This window comes from Trachurus japonicus, chromosome 9, assembly GCF_045865225.1.
Source record: "Trachurus japonicus isolate A0001 chromosome 9, Traja_1.0".
Taxonomy (NCBI): domain Eukaryota; kingdom Metazoa; phylum Chordata; class Actinopteri; order Carangiformes; family Carangidae; genus Trachurus; species Trachurus japonicus.
In genome coordinates, this window is record NC_140915.1 from 39,051,283 (window position 1) to 39,064,323 (window position 13,041).

Below are 13,041 nucleotides of genomic sequence, written 5' to 3' on the forward strand. Positions count from 1 at the left end.
GACAGCATTACCAACGTTGGGGGCTGATTTGAAGGATGAAGGTTTGAGCCGCCTCGGGGGAATATAAATAGCACCGCAGCACAAAAGGTTTTTCCACAGCTTTTCCCTTCAGCCCTCTCTCTCCTTCTCTGTTCATCTGAATGACAGGAATATGTACAACCCCAGCCTTGAGTAAAAATTCCTGTCCTTCCATGTCAGCCCTCATACTGAGCCGAGGTAGAAAAAGGACTTGCCCCCTTCCTTGAGCGGTTAGCAGTGTGATTCATGGGCCATCGACTTAGACTTGACTCCTAATGTTGAAAAAGGGATGAATAAAAGATTATCTTGAACATAAATAGCAAACGCACTCTGCATTTTTTACTTGTGGCTGCAGCAACTTAGTGGAAAAGAAGTCTTCGCCTCCCAAAATGTATGATACATTTATTAGGTTTGTAAATAGATCACATTGACTTTTGAGTCTTTTTGACCATTGGCCCCCTCATAGTGATTGAAATGTCATGGCATCCCATCAACTGGTAGCTGAGATATAAACATCTTGCAGGTTGGAAACCTTTGCATAGACATCGACATGCAAAGGAGGAATTGCCCCTTCAAACACTGAGATTAGGAGACGATGTGCCCCACCACCTTAAAGCGCCGCTGCTCCATTTGTTTCATTTGCATCAGTCTCTGAAGATTATTTAAAAATACAAGCAGTAACATTTACAGCTCAAGATCTTGTCACATCCAGTTCACCAAGTAATCTTTAAACTGTGGCGAGACATGATTAGGTGTTCCATATGGAAACATGGAAAGCAGACAGCAACATCATTAGAATTTAAATGTGACTTCTCTGCAGGCTGCAACACGAAACTACAAAATGAGACCAAACAAGTGTAGGAGGATCACGGGAACAGTGTGGTATACAAAAATAAACAAAGGAGGCACTTTCACACCAATGTAATTAGGGTGTTTATGAGAGGCGAGAAGGTTCTTGATGGCACAGCGAGGAGAGAAGACAGGGGACAACAGAGGAGGGGAGGGGGGGGGACTAAGGCTCATTGTTAGGCAGGTGATTTACGAGGGCACAGGAGCTCCCGGGCTCTGCCAGTGGAAGGATAGATCTTCTGTCGCTATTGCATCCTCAGCCCTTTGTATCCATTGTGCCTAGGCAGGGCTGGGGGGCTGGGGGGCTGCGGGGATGAAAGTGGGTGGAGGGCGACTGAAGCGATTGTTGGTTGAGTGCTGTGGTGCCATTGCAGGACCGGGGCCTGTACATCTTCACCACAGACAGAGGCACAGATCAAAGGCTGCACTGTTCCCTCTCTCTAAAGCTCACAAGCCTTTGAAAACTTCCCAAAACATTTTCACAAGGGATGGTATGCTGCTAGAAGCCTGTTGAATATAACATCTGAATACCAAACACCAACATTTTACGAAATCCACAGTGCGAGAAATTATCCCCTGTCTCCTTTTTGGATGAAGCCGGGTGATTGTACGCGCTTGGAGATGGAATCTATGCATGTGCTGGGCAATGGCTGCGGGTAAATAGATTAGGCGTCTGTTGTATATGAAATGAGGTCACCTTCTCCCTTTGCTCCAGACAGACGTGGTTGTCTGAGTGCTGTCTGCCTTTCTCCACACATTGAACTGTCACCATGAACCACTTGACCTTTCAGAGCCGTGGCGATAACGCTCCTTCAGGCAAAAATCTATTACCAAGGGGAAACGCAATATCAAATGAAGAAAGGGTATGATCCTAGTGTGTAAGTGGGCACATATTGGTGTCAATGAATGTGGATTGTAAAGGCGCCTCAGTCCGTGTCACTGAATCTGCTGATAATTTCATAAAGAAGGCTAATGGAGTGTCTGAGAGCAGCGTTCTGATTCTCCTCACGGGACGGCGCAGCATAAACAACAATTCTCCAGGTCATAAAGTTATATGAAGTGAACAAGGATCAGGATTCAATTAGTATTGCCAGCGCTGTTCACAGTTACACCTCACCCACACTTAATGCCAATACAATGGTCAAAGCAAACTTCCTTTTTACATCCTCAGAGCACACACTGCCAAGACAAATAACACAAAATAATATTTGAAACACAATATTCTTGAATCTTCCTCAGTTCTCCAGCCGAGTAAGCTGACAGTTGTCTCATACTAGAGGGTAACCAATGTTTTTACATCATGGGTGACTAAGATAAAGGAAATGAATGTTAGCCAATATAGTATCTTTATCATAGTCTCAAATATCAATCAATATCATATTCTGGTTACACCATCAAAAGTCAGAGTGTGTCAAAGTCATTGGAATTCATAACATGGGAACAAGGAACATATGCTCATGTTTGTCAAAATATTTCAGTAAAAGACCAGAATGCCAAACTTGTGGTGGTGCCAAGGTAAAAAAAAATCAAGGTATCATCAAAGTCAATCAGTTTCTCTTTGGATTGAGATGATTTGAACTAAACTGTGAGGCGTTAACAACTGCTGACCTGTTTCAGTCTGGACCAGCAGTGTCCTATCACCCCACTGCACTGTGTGGCTAAAAACTACTCCCCATTATGCAGAAACTTTATGTTCACATGAACATTAGCCAGAAGATTTGTTACCAAACTCACAATCTAGCCAGGCCACAAATCTTCCTGACTTCAAGTTTGAGGAGGAAATGACTGCTTTATTTCCACATAACACTGTCAGGCCATCACTGTATGATTTATTTGAGTCATTTGGCTGCTGTCCAGCCCCGTGCCTCTCTGCACTTCCAGGCTGTACAGGATAGAAGTGCCTGCTGTGTTAAAACCAACAAGCTGGGCTTTGGTCGGCGTCGAGCATCTCGGTGCGCTGTTTGAAGTGAGCGATCATACAGGGCCGTGCTGATGTGTGTGAAGTTACCTGCACAAGTCTTGAATGATGAAGGCAGATAAAAGTGTCCGCTGCCCACTGATGATTACACACAAGCTGTTCCGAGGTGAGCACTGTGCAGCCGAGCGCTATCTACTGTAGCATCAGTAGCTTATCGCCTTCATCAGGTGCAGCGATACTTGCAGCTCAGTGCTTGGTCCACTTTCTCTTTTGTGACCCCAATCTCAAACAATGCTGGGGATCACTGAGTCTGGCCTCTGGGGTTGTGAATCTGAACCCTAAATTACTGATCCATGCTCCATTCTAATCCATCATGCGACCTGGGGGATTGTGTGTGCACATGTTCAGGGACACAAAGCCAAAAGATGATGGACACATGGCTTTTAGCACCACAATATGTGATGGAGAGAACGGTACAGCGCGCCAACACTCATCTGTGAGTCTGATCTGCGAGGGATAGCGTTAGAAAGCAGGGTAATTCATTGCCTGTCGTATTAAGCACTGTCCACTAAATCACTGACTAGTTTATGAAGAGTGGAGGGTTTTACTCTCTCTCTTAAACATATACACACACAGACATGTAAGTGCATTTCATTAGCGCACTGTGTCGTGGGCGAGGGGACGTCAGGTTTTCTTTACCGTACCATACTTTCCCCGCATCCTCTTCATTTTCTCTTTATGAGGCCACAGTGACAGCACGCCCTTTAAAAATGAACACTGACACCGACTATTAACAAAATGTGACTGCGCACAAATATAACTGCAAGGCAAACCCAGGCAGAGCAGTTCCATCTCTTCGGGTCTTGCTGTATCAATAATATATGAGATTGCCTCCTCTACAGTGATTAAAGCTGATGTGTTGAAGTGCTACAGGTGCTGCATCACCAAATTGTGCTTTCGAATTTCTTGTTAGTGAAACATGTGTACAGTCAGAGAGAGGTTCTTTAAAGAGGTGATTGATCAAGAGCAAACACAAGAACATCAGCACAGCAGAGGAACGTGCATCAGCTGGCTCCTCGTAGGCTGAACAGAATCCCAATGATTAGATGTTATGTTGTCTGACCTTGGGAGTTACTAACAGAGAAGCGTTAACTGTAACATTTTCCCTCTGCGTCCAACAGTTTGAAGTGTGTAAATCAATGGGCTGTTGTGACTGCTGACATTTTTAGGGGATTACAGCTGTCTCATTTCTACATCTTACATTTCCTGCTCCTGCAGAGTCAGCCAGCATTGACAGGAGACTTGGCCAAGACTCTAATATCCCCCAGACGCTGGCCGGTGCTGGGCGAAAGGCCACATCCAATCAGTGGCACCACCAGACAATATCAAAGACCAGTGGGCGAAAGGAGATGGGATTGGATGGCAAGCGGTGGCGAAGAAGGAGGGAGGTGAGGGAAGACAGAATGAGAGGTTGAATCTCATCAGCTCGCTTTTAAAGATGAGTCACCATAGAGCAGATTACTGCACAAAATCCAGGGGCAGTGGATTCAGACAATGGGAACAAGTGTTCCCAATCACAGAGAAATTGAACACAGAGATTATTGAGTTCCACCGATAATGAAAAGCAATGACCGTGAGCAAACATGACGATGGGATGGGCTTGCTCGGATGGAAGGAGGAAGCAGGAGAGGTGAGTGTCACTTCAGAGCGGGAGGCGGGGAGGCAGACACACGGTGGGTCGAGTTGGCGGTTGAAAAAAAAAAAAATGACAAGGGGAGGTTGGCCAGCACGCTGGCATCATTTACCTGCATCACCACCTGCTGCCATGCCAGCGGCTGGCTGCTAGGAGGGTTGGGAGGCAGGTTGGCGCGCTCTAGCTGCAGGGTGACGTTGCGCCGCTCCTCCTCCAGGGCTCGGGTCAGCTGCTCAAAACGCGCCTCCTGCTCTTTCACTGAGGCCAGGATGCTGGCGGCTGAGCGAACGTCATAGTCCTCCATGTCCAGTGTTGGTTGTTGGTTGTACAGATCTTCCATTTTGGGAAGGGAGGGAAGAGAAAGGGGAAGAGGAAGAGGAGGAGGGGGCACCAGGTCATTAAAGACACCCAGACCCAACAAGCTGGGCGAGCGGCATCAACAGGCTAACGCATGCCTCAAATCAGTCAAATACAAGACTTATTTACTGACCGAGATACGACATTGATGATTTGGCATAGAGCACAAGCTTTGAATGATCATCATGAACAAAAAGGACCAACATCGCACACTAAAATGGAACAATTAAAATGGCTGAGTGGATGAGCGGGGAGGGAGCGTCACAGTATGGAGGGTCTATCTGTTACAATCAAATCTGTTTAATTTAGACTGGTTTCTGGAGCCAATTCCCTGAGGGGACGAGCCGAAAATCTTCCCACAAAGGCTGACTGCAAGCCCAGCATAGCAACGACAATAACAAGGATGCTCTGCTGGGTGCTAATTATGACTTTGCTTTCAGAAGTTTGAGCCTTTCTTGTAATTAAGACAATCGTGGCACCACAGATAAAACTCTATAACACTACTGTATATATACTGGAACATCAGCGCTGCAAAATGGAAACATGATCCACCAATTCCAAGTACAACAGAGGGAATGAAACAGCACGGTGCACAGTCACAAAAACAAAGATTCTTGTTTCTTCACATCCAATTGGTGGGAAGGAATGATCGCATCCCTGCAAATGAGCGATCAGAGCCGGCATGGAGGAATGGCGCTGTCATTGGATATAGTCATGCACGCAGCCGTAATGCATTCTGACACACAAGCACTGTTGCAGCACAAATCCAACACATGCAAGCTTCCCACAACCACCTATACATACACCAAGGCCTGGTATCACAAACACACACTATCATGAACAATCATGATTTCTGCAGATAACAGCTGCAATTCACTCTCTCACACACACACACACACAGATACACACACACACCCTGATATCCATAACTGATGGTGGCACAATATCGAGAGGGTTGACGGCACAATAACAAATGGGATTGGAAATACCAATCGACTGCAATACAGACCGAGTAGATAACCAGGCTGAGAGGTGTTAGAAAACAGACATCCCCCACTCTAACTGAAGCAGAGGGACGAGACAGCAAGAAGAACGGAGAACTGGGGAAGAAAGGGAAGAAAAACAAAGGGAAGACAAAAGAGAAAAAGCCAGAGGTTAAAACAGACAGACCAATAAATAGCACATAGTTCTTCTGCCAAAGTATTTGACTCCCTGATCCCAGATCTAATTAAAAAGATACAAAAAAGTTGAAAGAAAATTGGCACAGTATAATTTGTGTATATTTTGAAATAAGAATCCCAGATTTGTCAATCGTATTCTCTTTAGGGTGAAATCTGCTCTGTATTATCCGGCTCATCAGTCCAACATGGTGCAGCTGTCCCAGAGCCTCAGACCCGAAGAATCCTCCAAACGCTTTAAATTCATTCTGTCAGCTGGTCATGGGTCATTTGACAAATTGTACCAGTGGGAATAAATGTTGATTCTGGACTCTGCAATTGCTGGGTCGTGTTCCGCGAAAAGATTTTGTGATAACATACACTATACTACAATACATAAATAATATACTAGGACACTGGGCCAGACTGTATTGTTTTACACGAGGTTTATCAACAAAGACATCTGTTTATATGTAATGGTAATATGTTTAAATGTAAAAAAAAAAAAAAAAGAGTGAGGTTGGGCTGGAAGTTGGGTCAGCAAAGGCCCATGATCGATTTTTAACCAAATTACAAAACATTTCAAGTCTATTACATTCTGAGTGAGAGGGTGAAAGACGTTTGTCAAGCGATCGGCTGCAGATACACAAGTCACAAGATGCAGCAGGCAACATGTCATTGCAAGATCAACTTAGACCAGAGAGCATCACAAAATAACACTGCTGTCAGATGAGTCCAAAACCACTCAGAGGCGGTGATTACAACTTAGAGCTTCAGAACGAGACTGGTTATTTGGGCAGCAGGGGGTTAAATGAGAAGGTACTTGATGAAAACCAAGACCTGGCTCAGACTCAAGAGGCACATTGTATCAGAGCATGCTGGGTATTCTGCAGCTGACGTCTCCACTGAAAAAGACAAAGAACAAGGACGAGTGGTTGGAGTCAGGGTGATCAATGAGGACGCAACAATTAGAATCTCAAACAGGTCGGATTACACGAGCAGTGTGTGTGTGTCTCTCTCTGTCTATATGTGTGTGTGCATAAACAGAGTTCATTCTTCACTATAGGACCTTGTGAGTTGTGAGACTCTTATTCCCTTTGAAGTGCACAATCCCTCTTTGATGTTTGTTGCGTGCTGATCATTTATTTATCTGGAGTGGAGTCTGGTCTGACACCGCTCTTCCTTCACTCTTCCTCATGAAGCAGCACACCTCCAGCAGCCTGTGTTTTCAAAGTTAAACTCCACATCCATGTGAAGGAAAGAAAAAAAAGTTCCTGTTGTTTCTTTTCTCATACATGGGAACACGGCCCCTCATAGCCTCACAGACATTTTCTTTTATTTTCAGCTCTATCATTGTGAAACACTGCTCTCACTACTGGAGAGTTTACAGTCGTCAGCTGGTAATTCAGCTTCAGAGTGGAAACAGTGCTGGGTAATGACTCCTGGCAAAAATAGCATCCTTGTCTATTTTCAAGGCTCCACTACTTGAGATAACTGACAGCGATGTGGTGCCATGAGCCATGTTGATTGGACATACTTGATGACGGACTCTGGTGATTCACACTCCTAAAGGGTTGGAGGGGGGGCAACGTAGCCATTGCTTCCTGAGTCATAAAGGGAATAATATGGCAGGCATGTCAGCCACGCCCCACGGCTTATCATTAAACACCAACTTCTGGGACGACTTAAAATAGCCCAGAATGCACAGGGAGGGGCATCTGAAGAATTCCCCTCTGCACCCATGACAGCCCTGGTTTTTTAAAGCTTTGGTTCAGCAGATGTTTGTTCGTAGCCTCGGTCAGAGGGAATAAAAACACAGCCAAGGTCTGCATGTTTAACCTCATCACTAATTACACATGCTCCTCGTTAGTCAGCTTTATGTGGTGGCTACATATCTGAAAAACAACCCTATGGCCAGTGTCATTGAGTGTCATTTGCAGATGCCACTATTAGGATTAGGATTTTTTTTTTAAAGAAAAAGAAAATGTTTAATTAAATCCACAAAGGGAAGTGTGTTAGATTTTTACTATTCTTAAGGCGTAAACATTTTTAATTAAAAGGAAAAACTAGCTCGCATATTCCATGTGTGAGTTGATGCGGCACCTCACTACAAGCTCCACTTGTGCTGTTTTAAGGCTTTTCCTCAAGGATAAATGCACTTCAGCACAAACCCTCTGTTCTAAAAATAGCCCAGTAATAAATATATCCACGAGCACGCAGCCACAATTTTGAGAGTGGATCGGCAGATGAGATGCAGCGGTCGTTCACTTCAAAGGTTTTGCTGGAAAATCCTGGAATAAATCCTTGGCACCTATTCATCAGGTCTGCTGGATTCTAGTAAAACAAATTTTCCAACGACAAGACCCCGTGCCATCAAACCCCTCTCTGGAGTAAATGAGAGAACATTTAACTAATGTTATCCTCAAGAACAATTTTAACTGAATAAGCCAATAAAAGTCTGATTGTCTGACTATATAACACAACAACTAAATCATAAGAAAAGGCTTCAAGGGAGAATAATATCCATATCAGGCTGAACTAAAACCTCTGTGATTCCCTAGCTGCCAAGATGAAATGTCTGTTTTGTGTGCATGGAAACATTTCTGCCTTGAGAGGCAGGAAAGACCCAGAACAAGCTGGAATGACAACATCTGATCTTTTGCCCTTCTTATTCCTTTGGTGTCCTCTCCTGAAAAGCATCACAAAGTTGGACAGTTGATATATAACTGGATTTATGGTCAGTGATGTTGTATTCCAGCACTTTGCTCTCGCTGCCAATTGAGACCACCGGTGGGGGAAAGATGCCAAGTGCAGCTTTGGCCACAAAGCCACCCACTATCTGCATAAATAACCTGTCAGTCCACAGAGGGCTCGGTGTTTGACTTATCATGCTTCAGAGTCTATGGATGTTTGGGGGATTTACAGAGAGTCAAATGAGGTGATGCACTGTGGAGAAAGCCATACTCTACTACTGTATCTAAATATTCTGAGCTCAAAGCAATAGCTCCAAATCTTGAGGAAAAATGCCAACATCCTCAGTTTCATTTATGCAGCTCTTAAGTCTGTATGCTATACAGAGCTATTGCCATCATCCTGTTAGCTTAGCTTAGCTGCTCATGTCCTATTTGAAGTGAGCAAATGCCAAATCTGTGGTGATTCCCTGGACTTATCTGCTGGAACACGCACATATAGTTTCATGTATTCCCTGAATGACAGGCAGACGGACAGGGCCAGTAAAAACACTGAAGGGGAAAATAAAAATGGATTTTTTTTGGACCCCCAGTCCACCAATGCAACTGCCCAGGATTTGTCCTGCTGTCCAGTCTGGCTTTGTCATTTCCTGGGGTTACGTTGATGGATGAAGTAGCCTAACTGGGTACGCTAGTTGCACTATTATTATAGTTGGACTATAAAGTACATTTTGAATGACAGTATACTTGACTGTATACAGTGGTTGCAATATTCAACACTACAGTTTGTTATGCTTTTTTATCCGCTGATATCGTCCCTCGTTTTCCTTTGATATTGGTCACATTCCAGTTTGGTTATAGGCTTCACCAGATAAAATATTTTTTTTGTGTCACGGTAGTTTGTCGGCATTAGTGTACTTCTTCTCTAAGCTAATATTAGCTAGTGCTGCATATTGCTGTAAGTCTTGATAATTCATCCCATGTCCTTTCCATGGAAATCATCCCACATACTGTAACAGGCAACCGTAAAAAGTCTCATCTTAAATGTTACAGTCTATTCAGATTTGGCAATAAAAAAGGATTAGTGCAAATAAATTCACGTTCTTACAGCACCCTTTAATGAGATACTGTATGACAGCTTCAGAGGTGCTAGTAGGCAGATTTGTTATCAGTAGACAGAGCTAAAAATAGTATTAGACTCTTTTGTCAGTCTACCAGGTTGAGTTGTATCATTCATCTTATTCAGAAAGAAAGTAAAAAAGCATAATTTCCCTAAATATCTAACTATTGCATTAACTATTATCTTACTACAGGAGTAGAAATGAGACCGGTAGCTTGAGAGGAGGCTGCTCAGGGCAGAGGCAGCATGTGGTGGTCTTGAGGGGTTTGGTTAGGGGGTTATTAAGGGTACAGGGGAACAGATTGGGTGGTAAAGGATGAGGATAATTGAGTGTGACCATCAGTGCCTGATATTAAGTTAGAAACATTCACATGATTAGGGACTAGGTGGGTGGTGGGCTCCTCCCTTCCCCCTCACCACCAATTTGCCCCTTTCTAGAGACTGTAATTGCAGCTCAAATTAATTCCTTGTCTAAACCCATCTGAGGATGCAGCTCTTGGTGGCACAATTGGACGCAATTGGGTACTTAAAAACACCTGCTCCCCCTACTGTGCGCATGTGTGTGTGTGTGTGTGTGTGAATGTCATAATTGGTGAAGTCTTCAATTTGCCTATTTTGTTGTAGAATAATACAGGCATACAGGCAGGAAACTGGTGATAACAGAGGGGGATCGCTCCACCCTAAACTGACATTTCAGAGGCACTAATTTCAGCCTCTTATGGGAATTTTTATCCTTGGCTAAGCTGTCCAACACATCTAAACCCTGAGTGACTGACAGGTAAGAGATTCATCATAATGACAGTCTGCTGTGTTGGGAATTTCTGCTCACCAACAAAAGAGTTTTGCACCTCTTCGAAAGTGCTACTCATGAGTCTGAAGTCAGTTTGAATTAGTAGACTTGTAAAGAAAAACAAAGCTTTTATTCAGCATCGGATACCAGACTTGACAATTGCACGTAATGACGTAAGTGTTTCCATTTTCCAAAATGTTTAAGAAGTGTGCCTGTAGCAAAGCAGAGCCAAGCACTTGTCTGTCTCCGAAAGAATGCCATGTGTTTCATGAATCTTTTGACATTTTATCAGAAAATGAAACAATGCATTGGCATCGGTGACAGGTGAAATGACCAATCTCAGGCTAATAACTATTTAATGAATAGTTACTGAAGGATGATTGTTATTTCAATTAAAAATATAATTCTATAAAAAGGGGTGATGCAGTACGTCACTAAACTTTAAAAAAAAAAAAGATGCAACAGAACATAAAAAAGAAGAAATGCACTGTTGTTCCCTCCGATTCAGGATTCCAGTCCTCATTGCTTTGAGGAACATTAAAGTGAGTGTTAATGCCCAGAGGGGTACTGCTGAATGATGCCAGGATAAGCAAAGCTTAGCGAGGTGCGTGGAGTCCATAGCTGATCACTTTCACAGCTTGACGAAAAGAAATGCAGCTGTTGTTTACCATCCATATTTTATTTCATCCTTTTCCTTTGAACCCCCCCACTATGTGGAGGATTTCAGGCTGAAAAATACTAACAAGTGTGTACGCACACAGCACACGCACACGCACATAGGCCTACACACACAAACTACTTTTTAAGGCAAATTCATGTCTTTGTTAGTCTCTTTGAAGGGACAGAACAGTTCATGAAGACTTATGGGCTAATGCACTTTATCACAACAGAAACATGCTACAAAATGCTGTATATGCAATGTGCAAAGCTTCTAAAATCAGTAATCTGTTTAAATGCTTTCTCTTTCATCCTAAATTTTAACACTGCATTGCATTATGGGATTTTCTCTGATTCTTGAATAGGGTCTATAGAAGATACTTCAAGTCTTACATTACAAGCAGTCAGAGACGAAGAGTTCACGGTTCAGAGTCAAGAAGCATCTACACATTTTTGAGACAGAAGTCGGTCCCTGACCCGAGGTCAATAAGACTTAAAGAAGCAACAAAATGATATCTTTGACCAGACTTACAGCTATGAAGAAAGCTTTGAAAGACATGAGCAGCAGTCAGTATTTCAATTAGCCCACATATACTCTGTTCTACTTCTTGAGGAGGGAAAAGGCAAAAAGGAGTGTGTCCAACTTTTCAAAGCAAATATGTGCAAAAAGCAGCAGGTCTAACTTTCTGTAAGACAAGCAAATTGCAATTAAGTGTCTCAGGTTGTATCTAACTACATGTGACAGACTTCAAACAGTCAATTACACAGTAGAGTCTGTCTTTAGAAACTCAACCAGAACTAACGTCCTCTCCAGCTCGGCTCTAAAACATGCTAAAATCTGTGAAGAGAACTAAAACTGCTTCACAGCTGACATTTACCTCAGCTGATATAACTGTGTGAATTATTGAAATGAGAGCACATTTCCTGAAGGGAAAAGCTCCTGAATGTATTGAAATAAAAATCATACAAGGCACCTCGGCGACAAAGTGAAGTGAAGCTCCCTCGAGGAGAGATAACAGAGAAAGTGGGGTCTTGAATTTTCAAACCAAAAAAACTGTCAGGAATGTAGAAATGTAATTACTGCAATGATGAGCTGAACAAAGTGATTAAAGGAGGCTGGAGGTGTAGAGAGAGAGGTGGGGGTACCTTTGATGTCGGTGAGTGCCGTCAGACCACAAGTAGACTGAGGACAGGCGTAGCTCTGTTACAGTCGACTCGTTTGTTCAGTCCGCCAGGGGAGATCTGTGGATAAAAAACAAGGCTGTGAAAATAAGTATTCAGCCAACTTGCTGACAATGCATTGTTTATAATGGGCTCTTATGTAATGTAGACACACATGTACAGTACAATCACAGCGAGTTCACATCAGTTATCTGATACTCTTCTACTCTTAACCATGACTCTTGGCATCTACTGGAAATGTTTGATCTTCTATTGCACATCTTACTGTTGGTGCACCACAGGGCTTCATGTCAGGACCACTACTGCTTTCTGTTTGTGTTTTGTGATTTTTTTATTTTCATTCAGATGACACCCAGATGATTAGATGATTAAAGACTTGAGTGTCTTTGCTAGTTCCAGTTAAAATGAGGATTTGTGTGTTGAGTCAGCACAAACTAAATTTGTGACTGACCGTATATGAGGTGCAATGTGCAAGCAAGCACACCTGTCTTTTAAAAAAGATGGGGATGGCACTCTAATTGGTTCAGTCCATGCAACTTCCAAAACACTCCCATGAATATTTAGGAGATCAACCCTAGAGTTCTTAAAACCATGAAGGGCGTGGACATGC

General features: G+C 43.2%; 1 protein-coding gene across 25 annotated transcripts in view; it reads right to left on the minus strand.

The window, feature by feature from the left end:
* Window positions 1-13,041, minus strand: part of arvcfb (ARVCF delta catenin family member b) — a 225,394-nt gene that overhangs the window by 123,473 nt on the left and 88,880 nt on the right. For 20 of the 25 annotated variants that reach the window (XM_085787826.1, XM_085787819.1, XM_085787823.1 and 17 more), the window contains exon 1: window positions 4,591-4,806. In XM_085787826.1, coding sequence (XP_085643952.1) covers window positions 4,591-4,782 — 192 coding nt within the window. In that variant the 5' untranslated portion in view covers window positions 4,783-4,806. Of the gene's footprint in view, window positions 1-4,590; window positions 4,807-12,395; window positions 12,492-13,041 lie in introns of those variants that run through there. The other 5 variants (XM_085787839.1, XM_085787837.1, XM_085787834.1 and 2 more) reach the window with 1 other exon arrangement.